At 48.8% G+C, this 17,694-nt stretch overlaps 1 protein-coding gene across 4 annotated transcripts in view; it reads left to right on the plus strand.

Moving 5' to 3' along the window:
* The window catches only part of SLC25A48 (solute carrier family 25 member 48), a 41,909-nt gene extending 25,259 nt beyond the window's left edge, over positions 1-16,650 (plus strand). For 2 of the 4 annotated variants that reach the window (XM_059698439.1, XM_059698437.1), the window contains 3 exons: positions 2,138-2,395; positions 4,911-5,044; positions 16,370-16,650. In XM_059698439.1, the coding sequence (XP_059554422.1) occupies positions 2,138-2,395; positions 4,911-5,044; positions 16,370-16,558 (581 nt within the window). In that variant the 3' untranslated portion in view covers positions 16,559-16,650. Of the gene's footprint in view, positions 1-2,137; positions 2,396-4,910; positions 5,045-12,156; positions 12,287-16,369 lie in introns of all 4 variants that reach the window. The other 2 variants (XM_059698438.1, XM_059698440.1) reach the window with 2 other exon arrangements.
* The last annotated feature ends 1,044 nt before the right edge of the window (positions 16,651-17,694 follow it).

Genomic DNA, 17,694 nt, shown 5'->3' on the forward strand with positions numbered 1-17,694 from the left:
CAAAGTTTATGTCGGGACAATTGCATCGAGTTTGCCTTGTGCCAAAATATCCCCGGATGACCCCAGCCATGTTATAGTAGATTTGGGAGAGGAAGGGGTGTCCAGTGACGTCTCAGTGGGCTTTAAAAGACCACAGTGTCTGATCTTGCTCTGAGCTCAGAGGGCCCTGTGCCCCCCAAAAGTGGCCACTAAAAGTAACTCACTTCCTGTGGGATCGGCTGTAGAAGCGAGTGGGACTCAGTCTCCTGCCCACACTGCAGTTGTCTGAACATGTGTGGCTGTGGGTGCTCGTCCCCACTCCCCACCCCACAAAAGGAAAATGCAGGATTAGTTTTTTCAAGCACATTTCCTAGGAAAATGGAAACCTCCTCCTTGACCTCACTTACTCTGGGATGCGTGAAAGGACAGGTTGCACTTTACCCCCAAATCTCCAGTTTGGACCGCGGCACCATGGAGCCGAATGTCTTGTCCCGACCTTTCCTCTAATAAAGATGGAACTATTTGGGGAACTTGGAAGTTCAACTGTATAATGAAACTGATGTTCCTCTTTGCCAGGTGTGGAAAATCAGAAATGGTGCATTCTGGGAGTTAAACCCTGGTGGCAAAATAGGTGTGGTGGCAAAATAGGCAAGCTTCCTTCCTAGGCATGTCATGGTAGTTCTTTAAGATGGGAACAAGTTGAGACTAAGTCTGCTTTACCTGCATGGGGACAGGGAAGTCTCTCTGGCCATGAGTCAAAGCTGTGCTAAAGGGTCCATAGCAGAGGAGATGAACATCAGAGATGGAGCCGGGGGAGCCGGGGGAAGGATTAAATCTGAGAGCCAGAGTCGCTGCTTGGTGGCTACGCATACCCCTAGAAGAAGCTAGACATACAACCTGTGACCTGACCCTGGAAGTCAGACAAGGAGACAGCAGCCCTGCGCCCTGGTCTTGGAGGGGCCAATGGCACCAGGGAGCACTGTCCAGCCCTCCAGCCGGCACAGCCTGCACCTGATGTGTGCCAGTCAACCTCGGTCTTAGTAATAACCTGTCGGCCATCTACTGCACCTCCACGATGTTCCTAGAACTGTGCTGAGAACTTTATAGTTACTGCCTTATTTATACTCACAAAAGTCTGTGCTCCTTTTCTTTTATGAGCAAATATTTTTCAGCTTTATTGATAATTAATGTAAACATTGTGTGAATCTAAGGTATACAATGTGATTTGATATGTGTGTATAGTGCAAATGATTACCAAGTTTAGGTTAGTTAACACGCCCGTCACCTCACACAGTTGCCATTTTGTGGGCGTGTATATGGTGGGAACTTTTAAAATCTCTCTTAGCAACTGTCAATATACAATACAGTACTGTATTCTGTATAAAGGGTACAATACTGTCTTCTTTATAAAGATAAGGAAACAAAGGCTGGAAAGGGTGGCCTATCAAGGACCTAATATTTGTAAGTGGTGGGGCCAGGATTTGGAACTGGGTCCAAATCTCATGTACTTTTTTAAAAATATGCTTTTTATTGATTTTTTAGAAAAAGAGAAAGAGAGAGAGAAAAAAACACTGATTAGTTGCCTTCCATCCATGCCCCAACTTAGGATCAGACCACAACCTAGGTATGTGCCCTGACCAGGAATCAAACCCACAACCTTTTGGTGTACAGGACGAAACTCCAACCAACTGAACCACTCAGCCAGGACTCGTGTATTTTTTTACCACAAGTACACTCATGCACACACACAAATGCACGCGCACACACACACACACACACGCATAATGTGCTGGATTTTCCAGTCTCTGATTCAAGAAAGAGCTTGGTATGCCTTCTCATAGTTGATCCTAGGCATTCTACAGTCACATCTGTTAGAGAGACATAGTGATGGTTGACCAGCAGCGCCTGAACATTCTAAGGCAACTGGTGCTTTATCACCTGGATAGATTGTCTCCAATCTGGCTGCTCATGTTGGCAGGGCTCTCTGTTGGGATTCCAGAATCCTGGTTTGAGCTGCCAAGAAGGTCAGAGGTTTGGTAAAATCCAGTGGGCCACCTGAGAGGGAATTGTCAGTGGGCTGGGCTGGCTCTAGTGCCAGAGAATGGCCAGTCTCTTGTCCCCTGGGTCACTTGTTATCTTGCCTGCCCTGTCTTTGCAGCCAGCCTCAGTTTGAAGAACAGGGCAGTGGCTCTCGGGGAGCAGCCAGCCTACCAGGGGCCTGTGCATTGCATTGCAACCATCGTGCGGACTGAGGGCCTGGCGGGGCTATACCGGGGTGCCGGTGCCATGATGCTGAGGGACGTCCCGGGCTATTGCCTCTACTTTGTTCCCTATGTGTTCCTGACCAACTGGATCACACCTGAGGCCTGTGCAGACCCCAGCCCCTATGCTGTATGGCTGGCAGGTGGCGTGGCAGGTAAGAGAGCAGTGTTGGTACCTGTCCCTGTCCTGGCCACCGCAGTGGGACAGTTGGGGGGCCTACCATGCCCTACTCTTCCCTCATCCAACAATTCCATGTTAAATACAGTGGGGCCTTGACTTACGAGTTTAATTCGTTCCGTGACGGAGCTCGAAACTCAAATTACTCATATGTCAAATCAACAGAGAACAAGTGAGACACATGATGCTGGGCTGATGTTGTGGCGTTCACTGTGACGTTCGCTGCGCCAACTAGCGGTGGGGTATCTGAAGCTGGCTGGTAACCCGAATTTTAGGTCGCAACTCAAAGCAAAAAATCGGCCAAGAGACGGCTCGTATCTCGAAAAATTTGTTAGTCGGGACACTCGTAAGTCAAGGCCCCACTGTACCTACTATGTGCCAGAGAAAGGACTAGGAATGCAGAATGGTCCTCCCTTTCTTCCATCTCCTCTCCACTGGACCTGTGGGGATGGCAAGTCCCTATTTGGGCTCATTGAACTTTCAGTCAGAAGATACATTTTGAGCACTTACTCTGTGTCAGGTGTTACTGAGCTTTTCAAAGGAAATTGGTTATTACGGTTCACCATATTTTAATATTGGCACACTATAAACCTTCCTCGTGTGGGGATTTCATTACCTCCAGAAGGTAGGAATCAGTCTCCCCATTTTTTAGGATGAGAAAGTTCAGATTCAGAGAAATTAAGTGGCCAACCCAAGGTCACACAGCCAGTGCAGACCTCAGCAGGGACTCTGCCTCAGAAAGATCCAAGTGCAAATCCCCACTTACCCATTTCGTGACCATGGACCAGAACTTAACCTCTCTACTCAGAATTCACACTGCATCCCCCTGTCACATAGGGTAGAAGTCGGTGTCCTTGCAGCGGTGTTTAAGGCCCTCTGCGACCGGGCTGCCTGTTACCCGTCTGCACGAATTCTCTGCTCCTGGGTCCGCTTGCTGTGCTCCAGCCCCACTGGTCTCTGTGCTGTGGGCTGCCCTGTCTCTTTCCCACCAAGGACCTCTGCGAGGTATATAGGCCACCAGGCACTTTGACAAGCCCCATTTTGGTCAAGAGAAGGTGTGGCAACCTGACTGGAGTGGGATTGAGAGGGTGGGATAAAGGAAATTGGAGAACCCAGCACCTGGGAGGGACTTGACTGTGCTCTACCAGGGCAGAGAGAAGTGCAGCATAGCTAGAGGGGCGTGGGAGTCAGGAGAGAATGCTTTTATTTATTTATTAAATGAATTGGGGTGACATTGGTCAATATTGAACATGGAGAATGCTTTTTAAGAGGCTGATAACATGGCCTTTGCTGCGGAGAGAAGAAAATTGTCTTTCCTCCTCATCATAATGAGCTGTGTGTGAAACTCTGCCAGCACATAACAAAGCCCAAACACCAGTGTTTTCCCTCACTCCCACCACCCCCAACGCCCCATTGCCTGAGGCTGGCCACTCCTAGTATGTGCTCAGGAAGCTGGCTGAGGACAAACAAAGCCCCACCTGCTCTCATTTCTGGTGAGAGCAGGTGTGAGTGGCCTGGCAGGCGAACCTCCATCTGTAGTACCCTCGCCCTTGGGCTGAGGGACAGGGAGTGTGCCAGGGGGAGTGGCCAGTTATCCTGACCTGAGGCAGAAAAGAGAGGTGCAGAGGGCGCCCTGACACCGCGGCCACAGGGGCTGGAGGGAGGCCGGGATGAGCAGAGTCTGGGGCAGGCAAAGGCTCTTTGGGGAGCCTCTTGGCAGCAATTACAAAACTTGCAAACCAGCTGCCCTGAACTTTGGCACAGGTTTGTTTTTCTCTCCCCATCCAAGAATGTGCTAGTTTTTGTGTTTACACAATAACTCGGTGTTGTTTTCCCAGAGTCCCTGAAAGTCACAAAAGCGCCCAAACCAGCGCACCTGAGCATATCCAACCAGGATGAGCCAGGGCGTGAGGTCCTAAGACTTTTATTCCAAATACCTGGAAGAGATAAGAGCTTTCCAAAGACCTGCTCCTGCTTTTCTTTCCAATCCCCAGGCTGGCCAGTGCTTGTTTAGCTTCTGTGTGTTCAAGGTAGATCCTGCCTCTGGGGAGCTGTGAGCCCTCCTCCTCAGACTCAGCCTGGGCCTCCCCTGGCGCCTGGAAAGGCGCTGCAAGCACTGGTGAGCCTGTTCCTGTTTCTCCAATAAAAGCTGCTAAGAAAGGCTTCCGCCTACGAAGCACTGGCTATGCGCCTGGCACTGCACTAAATGCCTCACCTGCGTCCGTTTATTTATCCTCATAGCAACCCCATGAAGACAGGTACTGCTGCCCCATTTTACAGATGACAAACCAAGGCCCGCAGGGTAGGAGAATTCTGTGAGGTCCCACAGCAAGTCTCAAGGGAGGCTCAGGAACAGCCCTTACGGGCCCCGACCCTGAACTTTTCCACTTCCCTCAGCAGATGACTAAGCTTCCTAGTGGCAGGAAGCGGCAGGGTCCCCTCCAGACCCCAACCAGCCAGCCCCTGACTCCTGTTTGTCTCTCTCTTTACAGGAGCAATTTCTTGGGGGACAGCGACTCCTATGGATGTTGTGAAAAGTCGACTCCAGGCTGATGGGGTTTATATAAACAAATACAAAGGTGTCCTAGACTGTATCTCCCAGAGTTACCAGAAGGACGGTCTTAAAGTAAGCCCACAGCAGTACTTTGAACTTTGGCACAAGTTTGTTTTTCTCTCCCCATCCAAGAATGTGCTAGTTTTTATGTTTACACAATAACCCGGCGGGGTCAGTTCAGTTCCTAGAAGGCGGGTCACAGGCTGAGGGGCTGTGAGAGTCTAGAGAAGGGAAACTGAGGTGCAGGTGGTTACCATTTATCAAGCACTCCAAGAGAAACTTGTCTCATCTGGTCCTTGCCCCGGGCTGGTGGAGGAGGTGGGTGCACGCCCCACCTGACAGCGGTTCAAAGAGGACTAGGAACCCACCTGAGGTCAAACAGCTGCTGCATGGCAGAACCGGGACCCAGACCCACATCTGTGTGTCACCAACACTTGCCTTCTCATCGAGATAGGCTAGAGCAGTGGTTCTCAACCTTCTGGCCCTTTAAATATAGTTCCTCATGTTGTGACCCAACCATAAAATTATTTTCGTTGCTACTTCATAACTGTAATGTTGCTACTGTTATGAATCGTAATGTAAATATCTGATATGCAGGATGGTCTTAGGCGACCCCTGTGAAAGGGTTGTTCGACCGCCAAAGGGGTCGCGACCCACAGGCTGAGAACCGCTGGGCTAGAGGTCCTTCCTCACTCATTGCTCAGCGCCTTCCCCTCCCCGCTCCAAGTGGGAAGTCCCAGAACCACCTCAGTCATCACGTCTCACAGGTTCCAGCTCCCCATCTGTCTTCAACTCCCCCGCCCACACAAGTACAGACGCCCTTCCCCCTGGTCTCAGCTCTCGAGGCAGCCTCCAACCAGGCCTCATCTCCCTCCTCCTCGCTTCTCCTCCCTGCACCCAAGGGTCTTTACCTAAACCCAAGCCCCTTCCTGCCTCTAAACTGTCCCAGAATGAAGACCAGACTTCCATATCTGGCACCCAAGGTTATAAACAAATCCATCCCTGTCCATCTTGCCTCCCCTGACACCCCGAACACCCTCCAAAGAAACAGTCTTGTCTCCTCTCCCGCAAATAGGCCCCCGATTCTCTTGACATGCCTCTTAGAATCAGACGATTTGAGTTCCAAGCCAAGCTTGGTTACTTGTGAGCTGGAGCAATCCACACAAGTTGCTTCACCTCTATGGGCCTCAGTTTCTCCAAGGATAACCATTCCTACCATGAACGACAGGGATATTTGTGGGTTAAATTAAATGGTGCATATAAAAAGTGCTTAGCTTAATGCATCACACATAGAGAACATTTAGAAAAAGTTATCCATTTGTCATTGTCATTAGTATTAGGATTTTTATTAGTTTAAATGTTACTACTGATCTCTGGACTTTTTTTTTTTTTTTTTTCATGTAGTTGCCTTGTCCCAATCCCTCCAATAGTTACTAATTGCCCACTCCAATGCATCCAAACTTTTATTTGTTTTGCTCCAATGGAGTACTGGAACTTCTCCTCTCAAAGCCTGGACTTCTACAAAGGCCGTCTCATCTGTGGGAGACTGCCTGAGTCAGAATTCTCCAGATGCTCGTGGACCATGGCCAACAGGGGCTGGAGCCAGTTCACAGGTCCTGCAGGCTCCACTGCCAGTACTGAGGTCTGTCTGCCTATTACCTGATGTACAAATGGGACCCACTGCTCTTGGGTCCCTTGGTGTATGGTGCTGGATCCCTCAACTCCCACAGAGGCACTTCTGTTCATGGATGGATGCGGAATTTTTGTTGTTGAGGTGGGGACCAAGCAAGGAGTGTCTTGTGCTGCTGCGATGCTGACGTCACTCTCCCTGTGCATTTGCCTTTATTGAGCTCTTAATTTCTTCACTGTCCAATGTCATTTCATTTCACCCTGAAGGACTCCATTGAGCACTTCTTACAGAGTGGGTCTAGTGGTAATGATCTCCCTCAGCTTTTGTTTATCTGGGAATGTTTTAATTTCTCCCTCACTCTTGTAGGATTGGATAGTGGTGCTGATATAGGATTCCCAACTGACTACTTTTTTTTCTTTTAGTGCTTTGAATATATTGTCTCATTGTCTTCTGGCCTCTAAAATTATCTTCCTGAGTATCCTTTGTCCACTGAGTTGCTTCTCTCTTGCTGCTTTCAAGATTATTTCTTTGTCTTTAAAAAGTTTATTTGTGTCTTGGTATGGGTCTCTTTGAGTTCATCCTACTTGGAATTTATTGAGAGACTTTGATGTTTATATTCATGTCTTTCATCAGACTTAGGAACTTTTCAGCTAGTATTACTTCAAATATTCTCTCTGCTCTTTTTTCTCTTCTCCTTCTGGGACTCCCACAAAGCATATGTTGACTGGCTTCAGAGTTTACCACAGGTCCCTTAGTCTCTGTTGACTTTTCTTCAATCTTTTTCCTTTCTGTTCCTTGGCCTCAATACCTTTCATTGTCTTACGTTCAAGTTTGCTGATTCTTCTGTTTGTTAAAATATGCCTTTGAATCCTTTTAGTGAATTTTAAATTTCAGCTATTGTACTTTTTAGTTCCAGAATTTCTGTTTGGTTTCTTTCTGAGTTTTTTGTTTCCTCACTGATATTTCAATTTCATTCATATATCATTTTCTTGACTTTTTCCATATCTCCCTTCAGTTCTTCAAGCATCTATAAGACAGTTATTTTAAAATTTTTGTCAAGTAGTTCTGCTATCAGGTCTTTTTCAGGAACAGTTTCTGCTAATTTATTTATTTTTGAATGCCTTGTGATTTTTTGTTGTTGTTGTTAAAAACTAGACTTCTGAATCTAATACAGTAATGAGGTAACTCTGGAAATCAGATTCTTCTCTTTTCCAAGGGCGTGGTGTTTATTGTCATTGCCTCTGTTTATTGTTTTGATTTTCTGGTTGCTGCAGGCTGTCTCTGTGCCCAGGACCAGCTGTGAACATAGATCCTTTCAGGTCCTTTCTGAGCCGGCAGCTTTCCCTGGGCACGTTCAGTCACTTTCTAATTTTCCCCAAACATGCAGTTGCTTTTGAATGTCCTAATCTTTAAGGGGAAATAGAGAAAAATGAAGGGGGAAGGGCATTAGCCCTTTAAGTCCCCTGGAAGTCCCTTCAGCCAGAGCGGGAGGAGCTTGTATCAATGGAGGGTGGGGTTGGGTGAAACAACAATGGTACCTCACTGACCAGAAACAGCAATCGGTGATCAGAACCAGCTTCGATATTGGGGGGAGGGGGTGGGGCTGGGTCCTTATTGCCTATCCTGGCTCCCACAGCTGTGTGCAGGTGCTCCAAGAACAGTGCACAGCTTCCTCCCTCAGGGCTTGGGTGGAAGGTGGGTAGCTGCCACCATGCTAAGAATTGAAATTAATCACAATTTACTGTCCAAACCTTCAGTAAACTCCAGAATTCCAAAATCAGACAGATTCTACTTGTACAATTGTTGTGTAGGTGGGGAGATGGATTCCTGTGTTTCCTGCTCTGCCATCTTCCTAGAATTCTCACCTCAACTGTCTTTTCTTTTTTTGGCAGAAGCACAGTTTGTGATTCAACCGAGTACACATAAGAGAGATTCAAATGGGGATGTTCTGTTTTCATATGATATTTTTTTGTCTGTTATCTGAAATATTAATGTCACAATTCTAAAAATGCCTGTAGAGGCAAAATATATTGCTGATATTATTTTCTCCAAAAATTATGGTGCTCAGTAAAAAAAAAAAAAAAAAAAAAAAAAGTCCTTGAGGGCAACTAAGGCCAGATGATCAATTTTTAAATCTCAATTGCATTTGGTCCATAGTTATAGTCAGAGATAGGTATTAAGCAAAGATAGCCATAGTCAGCTTGATTAATCACCTCATTGACTGAGGTTAATTTTTAAATTTTTTATTAGAAGGTTAAAAAAGGTTATGTATGAACATAGGGTGTTTCAAAAGGTATAAGAAGATATATTGTCTAAATATCACTGGTGGTTCCCAGTACTTTCTCGAAGGCAATTACTGTTATTTTGTGTGATATAGTCCAAAAATATTCCCAGCCTGTGCATGCATATATATATGTGTATGGATATTTATGTATATTTGTATGTAAGTTTGCATATAAGTAACATAAATAACATATGGTAGCAAAAATTCCCACACAGTCCCGGAAGGTTGGGCTGTCTCACAGTCATATTCGTAGCAGTAGGAGGAACGCCTTTTCCCAGGCCTGAAGGATGGCTCCAGTCCCACTTGGCTTGGGCACTGCTTTGTGGAATACCCCCTCCAAAACACTTTTACTGCAGCTCACTGAGGGGTGTACAAAGCCCTAAGCTGTTTCCACTTTCCCCTTGGAGAAGAACTCAGTGGTAAGAGAGAATTGGAAAGCAATAAAATAATGATGGCAGTGTTCAATGTTAGTAGCCCTTTTTGTAACTCTTAATGATTAGCAGTAAAGCAGCCTTCATGATGGGGGTGAGAAGTCCATGGTCCAGGGCATTACCAAGTTTTGGATCCATCTTCTGCCTGCTGTGAGGATCGCTGTGGGCCACATGGGCCATGGCTCATACTTGGAGAGCTGTCATCTGAAATAGGATGCTGGAGGAGTGACTTGGTGTCCTTGTGAAGGATTTGGGACAGTAGGACAAGAGTGGTTAACTCTAAGGGGAGACAGCGAGGAGCATTTGTAGTAGAAAGCTTCCTGAAGCACCAGGGTTGGTTGCTCTTTGGTTCTGCAATGTGGGGGTCTGGAACCTTCTCTCCACTCCAGGAATCCTCCACTACCACATCACACTGGGACTCTTTCAGCTCAGAAACCATTCTTCTGGTATCAACGAGTCCTTCCTTCCTTCCTTCCTCTCATCCATTGATTCATTTAATAGATCTGTAGAATGGCAACCGGTGGTCCACAGACCGCTGGTGGTCCGTGAGGTCCGAAAGGTTGGTGACTGCTGCTATAGAGGGTCCTCTAGGCCAGGCACAGTGCAGGTGCTGGGGATTCGGAGATGAGCCACACACACAGCCCTGCTCCCACTGCCCTTACTGGGGTTATTAATGAGAGGATGGGCCAGTCACGGGCAGTTGGCATGGGTGTGATAAGTGCTGTGATGGCAGAGATGAGTGCACAGAAGGCAGGGGACCATAGTCCAGCACGGGGTGGCCTGGAGGACTACTAGAGGGCACAGCCAGATTTGGGAGCATTCCAGCAGAGGCCCAGTGGTGAAGAGAGCTGGTCCCTTAGGAGGAATGACAGGCTTTTAGACTGCCCAGAGTGACAGGTGTGAGGTGTAAGAGGCAGTCCAGGGAAAGAGCAGGAACAGAGGGTGTGGGCCCTGACAGGCCAGGGAAGGGTGTGCACTTGACCTTGGGCAGTGGTGTGCCATTGAGGCTTCATGAGGAACAACTCAGTCCGGTGTTTTCTGTGTTCTGAGAGCTGCAGTAAAAGCCAGAAGGTGTGCGTTTTGTTAGCCACCTTTCAGCCTCGCAGAGCAGAGGGAGGGAGGAGCGTCTGTCTGTCTGTCTGTCTGTCTGTCTGTCTGTCTGTCTGAAGTGGCCTAGGGCTCCTGCAGGGCCCAGTGCTGTGGGACAGGGGGATTTGCCTGGCCTGCCTTGCAGGGGAGCCTCTGGGGCACCTCGCATGGAATTTCCCTCCAGAGCCTGACCCGGTTCCTGGCTATTATTCAGTCACTCTGGGTGAGCCTGTGGAATTCCAGAAAGGTTAGACATGAGAAAAGAGAGCTAATGTCGCGAGGATCCCACTTGCCCCCTACCTGAATTGCTCCAGGGTTTGGAGGAGCCACCTGCTCACCTCCTGGATCCTGTCCATCAGCTCCCTTCCCCGAGGCCCAGGCTCCCCAAGTCCATGAGGCCCCCTCTCCCCTTCCCATCCAGCTGCGTCTCCCAGGCTGCCACAGAGTGACAAGACGCAGGCACCGCTCCTGAAGGAAGGTCCCCTGACACCCTGTCAGTGGCCTGCACCTGACCTGACACCACAGTGCCCAACTACTCAGCAAACAGGGAATGCAAAGGGCTGGATTTCCACTTTCTTAAAATTACAATACCAGCCCTAATTCATAAACGTAGTAAATCATACAGGAGTCAGGTGACAGAGTTGCATCTTATGCCTGACAGTTACCAGCTCATCTATGCTTGGATAGGAATTTGCCTTTAGATGTTTTGTCCAGGGAGGACATTTAAGGACAGTTCCTCTCCACCCCACTGCTCACCAAAGCCCTTATCTATTCTCACCACATTCTACATGATGTTGTAATTATTCCTGAGTGGGGCTTCGCTCCTTTAGTAGGTTATAAACTTTCCGAGGGCTGCAACTAGGTCACATCGATTAGTGTCTTCTTGCACCAGGCAAGAGGATTCAGGGAGGAAGGAAAGCACCTTATCGTATTCCCTGGGATGGAAGGCAAACATAGCCTTCTTGTATTAAGGCCAAGGCTAGCGGCTCATCAACAGGCCACCACCCCGAGGCACTCCCACTAATGATCGAGGTTGGGTGCCACTCTGTCCAAAGCGATGACTTTAGGTAACAAGGATGGTGATGTGCTAGTCAACACTGCGTCCGTGCTCCACAGCGTCATCTCATTTATTCCCTCAATAGCTGTATCGGGTCAATGGCATGATCACCCCGTTTTACAGTTGGAAAATTTGAGATTCCAGAGGCTGCCACTTGCCCAAATAGCACAGCTACTAAATGGCACAGCTGTGCCTCAACTCTGTGTCTGCCCTCTTCACGTGGCCTGAGTTCTCCCCACTGGTCCCTGGGCATGTCCCAGGAAGCCCCTGTCACTGTATTGGTTGGGGCTGGTGCTCTGTCCACCACTGCAAAGAGGAGGGGGGAGTTCTGACTTCTAGATTCCTGGAAATCATGTGTGCACATGCACGTGTGTGCATGTGTGTATGTGCGTGCTCACAAGAGAGAGCAGCGATTAAGCAAGGAGATGTGGGTGTTCACAGGACTCAACAGTTTTGTCACAGTGCATGTGGGCCAGGCCTGGCAGGAGAAGTGCCATCCAGCATGACCTGGGTCAGGGCAGGGCATGGCTGGGCATCCCAGGCAGCCTTTGCCCGCACAGGTCCTTCCGGCTCTGCAGGGCCCAGCCTGAGACGGACCTGAGCGGGCATCACCACCAGCCCGCTCCCTGCCCTCCGGTGTGGCCCTGCAGAGGTGCGGTCAGTCCCCTGTGCTAATGCTGTTCCCTGTCACAGGTGTTTTTCAGAGGCATCACGGTGAATGCTGTGCGGGGCTTCCCCATGAGCGCAGCCATGTTCCTGGGGTACGAGCTCTCGCTGCGGGCCATCAGAGGGAACTACCCGGTGACCAGCCCCTGAGTGCCAGGTCAGTCGCACCTCCCAGAGCTTGAAACTCTCCTCTTAGCCATGAAAATGTCTCCCTGCATTGGTTTCCTATCTAATCTGTGTTGATCCTGGGACTCGGATCGCCACCCTTCTTGTCATCGAAAGCCCTTCTCAAATGCCTGCCTGTGACTGGTGGTGAGCTGGGTGGGCACACAACTGACCTCTGTATAGTAAGCTCACATATCTGTTTTTCCACTCAGCAGCATCCATGGCCCTTGGAGAGAGGTTTCACTGTATAATTTAATGACCCAGGCTCAGAAGTGAGGACTCAAACCAGGGTACCCACCCCTGTCACACAGGCACCATCTTCCCACCTTCCAACTGAGCTAAGTGCCTGAGTCTGAGAGCCACCAGCAGGCTTCCAGAACTCTAGGGAACAGCCTCTGCCCCATTTCCTCCCCCCACACCCTTTCCTTCTCCCTTCCTCATTGCAGAAAGATCACTGGCCCAAAGCATCTACAAACAGAAATCTGAGTAAGAGACTCCCTTGCTCAAATGCCTTCAGTGGCTCCCCATTACCCACTAGGTAAAGCATCAGTCCTTAACTACTTCATCCTCACCACCATCCTAAGTATACCATCCTCATTCTCATTTCTGTGACTTTGCAATGCTGCCCCTGCCTGGCATGCTGTCCCCAAACTGTTTTCATACCTTTCCCATTGTCCTTGGCTTCCTCAACTCTTTGTCATCCAGGCCTTGGTCTGGAAGTCTCCTCCTCCAGGAAGCCTGCCCTGATGCCTCAGCCAGGAGTTGTGCCTGCTGTAGGCTCCCTCCCACAACCCCTGCTCAGCCCCTACCACATCCCCCTGCATTGTAACTGCCTGATGATTTGCCTCACTCCCAGCCAGCGTGGAAGTCCCAGGAGAACTGTGGCTATTATTTCACCTCGATGGCCTGTGCCTCCTCACACAGCTTGACACATGAATGGCCACTCACAAATATCACCAAGTGGCTGGATGATCAACTTCCATATCTTCTCAGTTCTTTCTCTTCTTTTCCTCTCTTGTTTCTTCTCCCCTGGCCCAAACCGGTCCCTTGCAGAGCTCAGAGACAAAGTGGACGAAGTCGCTGAGTTTTCTAGTTACCCAGAAACCAATGTGCTTTGGCTGTGGTGACTGCAGATTGCTCAGGAAGGATGGTCTTCATCAGGAAGGTCTTAGCAAACCTCCCTGCACCCTCCGCTGAGGAAGCTGACCCCTGTGGGATGCCTGGACAGGCCAGGGGGGAGGGCAGGGCAGATCGAGCTGGCTAGAGTAAGCCAGGGATAGCCCTGGACACGGCTTTAAAGCAAATGCTTTTAGCTCTTTACTAAAGCACCCACATTCACAGCTTCCCTGGCTTTCTGCCCTCTCTTATAAAAGGCAGAGGGCAGCAATGCATTTTGCATAATTAAACATCTTGGGTGACAAGTTACTGTACTAGGGTTGTGTCCAAGGCAGGGAAGGGAGGCCTGGTTCTTAAAGCTGTGCTCAGATATTAGCCATTCCCCCTTTTAAAAAAATTTATAATAAAATCAATGCATTTTATTCTAGAAAACTAGGGGGAAAAGAAGTAAACTGAAAGAACAGCAACAAAAACCCTATAATTCCAAGACCTTTCTATTATTTTCTAAGTGTTTTGTATGTGGTACCTCCAAAAAGGGATCCTACTTCTCACAATGTTTTATAATCTCTCCTGTTTAATAGTCCAGGACCGTTTCCCCATGTCCTTAAATCTTCAGCCGCAAGGTGGTTTAATGCCAAGGCCTGGCCGCTCCCAGAGTGGCTGGACGCTTGCCGGAGCTGTCGCCATCTGTCACTTGTGACCACCCTGGTGACAGGCTACTTCAGGAGGAAGGAAGAAGTTTCTAGCACGCCAAACCCTGATTGTTTTAGACTTGGCCATTCAGGACAGTGACCACCCCCCCGGCCCCCCCCCACACACACACACCCCCTGACTGGAAGTGTTTCTTCCTGAAAGTGCTCTGACCATACAAGGGCACAGATGTCAGCTGGGGTGGGAGGAGGCTGGTGCTCCCAGCAAGAATTGGGGAGGGGGTTCCCAGTGACTTTTCCGGAGCCTCATCTTAAACAAGCCTCCTGCTCTGACCCAAGAACACCAAGGCCCTCTAACAGATCTTGGATTTGAACTTACCCCCTGCTCTGAGATCTCAGGCCAGTCATGGTTCAGGCCAAGGTAGTATCCACGCTTTGACCACATGGAAACCAGTGCCTCCCTCATGGTCTAAACCAGGGGTCCTCAAACTACGGCCTGCGGGCCACATGCAAATACAAATATTGTATTTGTTCCCATTTTGTTTTTTTACTTCAAAATAAGATATGTGCAGTGTGCATAGAAATTTGTTCATATTTTTTTTAAAACTATAGTCCGGCCCTCCAACAGTCTGAGGGACAGTGAACTGGCCCCCTGTTTAAAAAGTTTGCCCAGCCCTGGAAACTGACAACAGTGAGATGATGTCATTAGAGAACTAGGGAAGTGGTAGGATGGTGACGATCTCAAAAGTGCCGAGTGCAGGCAGTGGGAATCCCTGGAATTGTCTTCAGGTGCCTGCAGGTCACAGCCAGCTCCAGCCTCCATCTAACAACCAGATACAGAGCGCTCCCGGCTCCCACACCTCCTTTTCACCCACCTGCTCAGGTGGTTCTCTCCAGGCCAACACAAGAGGGACCCACGGACCGTTTGTACCCAAGTGAATGCAGCACGAGGTGGTCGTTTCACGATGTGGCTTTATCTGTTCGTACGGAGAAACCCAAGTCAGACTACGCGAGGGAGATGACCTTTGGTGATAGAAAGGGGGCCCAGCCACTGGTCAGCGGTCGGTTCTTGGGCTTGTCTGAGGCCAGTGAATCCAGTGCACAACTCCTACCTGTCCACCTGGGTCCCCCACATCCAGAACCTTCCAGAAATAATGCTGTTCTGCCCCTGCCATGACTTTCGTGCTCCAAACCTCATTGGTCTACTTTCAATGTCAGGAAATTCATTTTCAAGGGAAGTAGATACAGTCTCCCTCCCACCCATTTTTTTGAAAATATGCAAATATAGTGGAACCTTGGTTCTCGAACTTGATTCATTCTGGAAGGCTGTTTGAAAACCGAATCTCCCCCCCACCCCCCCGCCCCCCACTAGAAATCATGTAAATTGAATTAATTCATTCTAGACCCCCAAATAATTCCGTTTTACTAGTAATCTTCCTTTCTTTAACAATTTTATTTTATTGTTGACAGTATTACAGATGTCTCCCAATTTTTCTCCCCTTAACCCCCCTCCCAGCCTCTACCCCACCCCAGACCTTCACCACACTATTGTCTGTGCTCTTTGGTTATGCATATATGTATATGAGTCCTTTGGTTAATCTCTTCCTGTCTCCTCCTGCCCTTTCTCACTCCCCCCGCCCCCAAGATATGTCAGTCTGTTCTATACCTCCATGTTTCTGGATCTATTTTGTTCATCAGTTTATTATGTTCATTAGATTTCACTTATAGGTGAGATCATGTCTTTCTCTGACTAGCTTATTTCACTCATCATAATATTCTCAATATATAATACTTATATACAGGACATGCCTAATGTACTGTTTAATCTATAAACACTTTAAAACAAAAAGGACATGAAATGTAAATGAAAATTTAACAAAAAGGAAATGAAATGTACAGTAAAAAATGAAAATTTAATAATAATAAGCAGCAATAAGAACAAAAACACACACAAATATTCAGTGCACAATTTCCTGAGATGTTGACAACATGCAGTTTAGCAATAAACTGACTCATACTCACGCATTCTCTCCTTTGTTAGTCGCCTGAGAAATGTCTGACGGATCATACAGGTATCAGCATGAAAGGGTGGTCAGGTTGAGAAGCGAACTGTTGAAGATGGGAGATGTTCGTTCGAGAACCAAGGTTTGACTGTAACCTAGATGACCTCATAGCCTTCCACCAGCCTGTTCTCATGCTGATGCTTTACCAATTGTTGCTTCGCCCAAGCAGCTCTAAGTGGGTTGTTTGACTACTACTTCTTGCTGACTGATTGTATGAAAGCCTGACCTTTCCTCCTTTTTCCCCAGGGCCAGGGCTGGTGTCATGGACCAGGGCCTCATTCCCTGCAAGGCGAGGCCTCTCCAGAACCTGCTCACCTCCGAACCCCTTCTTTCGGATTGCAAGCACTCTGCTCCTCCCCTCCCAGCTGGACCATTGATAAACCGCCACCTGTTTTTTATCTGCACTGGCACCTGGCAAAAAGTGGGGCGAAATAGACCTGTTTCCCATGACTGCTGTAAACTCACTGGGAATTCACAGAGGAGCTGGAGTTGTCTCTAAGTTTTCAAATAAAAACAATGAAAACTTCTTCAGGTCATTTCTGTATCGGATGCTTCTGCCTGGCTTCCAAGAGACACAGGCCACCCTCACTCTTCCCTCTGTTTAGACCCCTGTAGATGTCACCAGAGAAGAGGCCACTCCACGCAGGTGAGAAGTCTCACTTCCCTTTTCCCAGCTCCCTGAGGTGGGCAACGGAGTGAGAGGAAGCCCTGTAGGCGCTCTACCCCCCGCGGCCAGCAGTACGTGCTGGTCACGCTCCAGAGGCTGGGGCACTGAGTGCGAGTGGGGTGGGCGTTGTCTTGGCCTTATTTTCACATGGAGAACAAAATGAAGCAAAATGAAATACTTTGTCCACAGCCCGGTTTCCAGAATGATGTCATGACTCTACATTGTGTTTCTCACTCGAGCCATGTGGGGAGGCCATTGCTCGTGCCCGTGATGTCACTCCCACTCTTCGTGCCGACAACAGGCATCGTGAATCAGGCAGGGAGCCCCTCCTGTGGAGCCGGATGCAGCGTCAGAGTCCCCCTCAGCACAGTGCCCTGAGCAGCCACCACCAGCCGGTCAGAAGTGACAGACAAAGGAATCTAGTTGCCATTCCTGGCTTAAAACCTGGTGGTGAAAATATCCTTAGATTTCTTTTCTCCCTCCCCGCCCCCTGTGATTTCCCCACCCCCTTCCACCGCCCTTGAGTGACTCAGAGCATGTTTCTGGAAATTCCCTGCCCTACCAGACCCAGCACCAAGGCACAGCGCTGCTCAAGGCATAAAGAAGTTGAACGTGTTCAGCCTCATTGTTTATCCTGATGCTTTAGCAAAGGGTTCCCTCCTTGAAAAAAACCCTCAATGTGCCCTCCTTGGTCTTCCTGCTTCACAGCCCCTGGCGATGGCGGGTCCCTCGGGCAGATCTGCAGGCTGCAGTCCAACACTCCCCCCCTCCACCGGTCATCAAGCATTTGTTGAGCACCTACTACGTGCAGACCCTGTCGTTTGTGTCGGGGACAGCAGCACTTCCGTTCTGGTGTATGGTTCTCCTGACAGGTGGGCCTGCCCACCCAGCATCACTGGTCCTG

This window comes from Myotis daubentonii, chromosome 5 (assembly GCF_963259705.1).
Source record: "Myotis daubentonii chromosome 5, mMyoDau2.1, whole genome shotgun sequence".
In the NCBI taxonomy this organism is placed as follows: Eukaryota; Metazoa; Chordata; class Mammalia; order Chiroptera; family Vespertilionidae; genus Myotis; species Myotis daubentonii.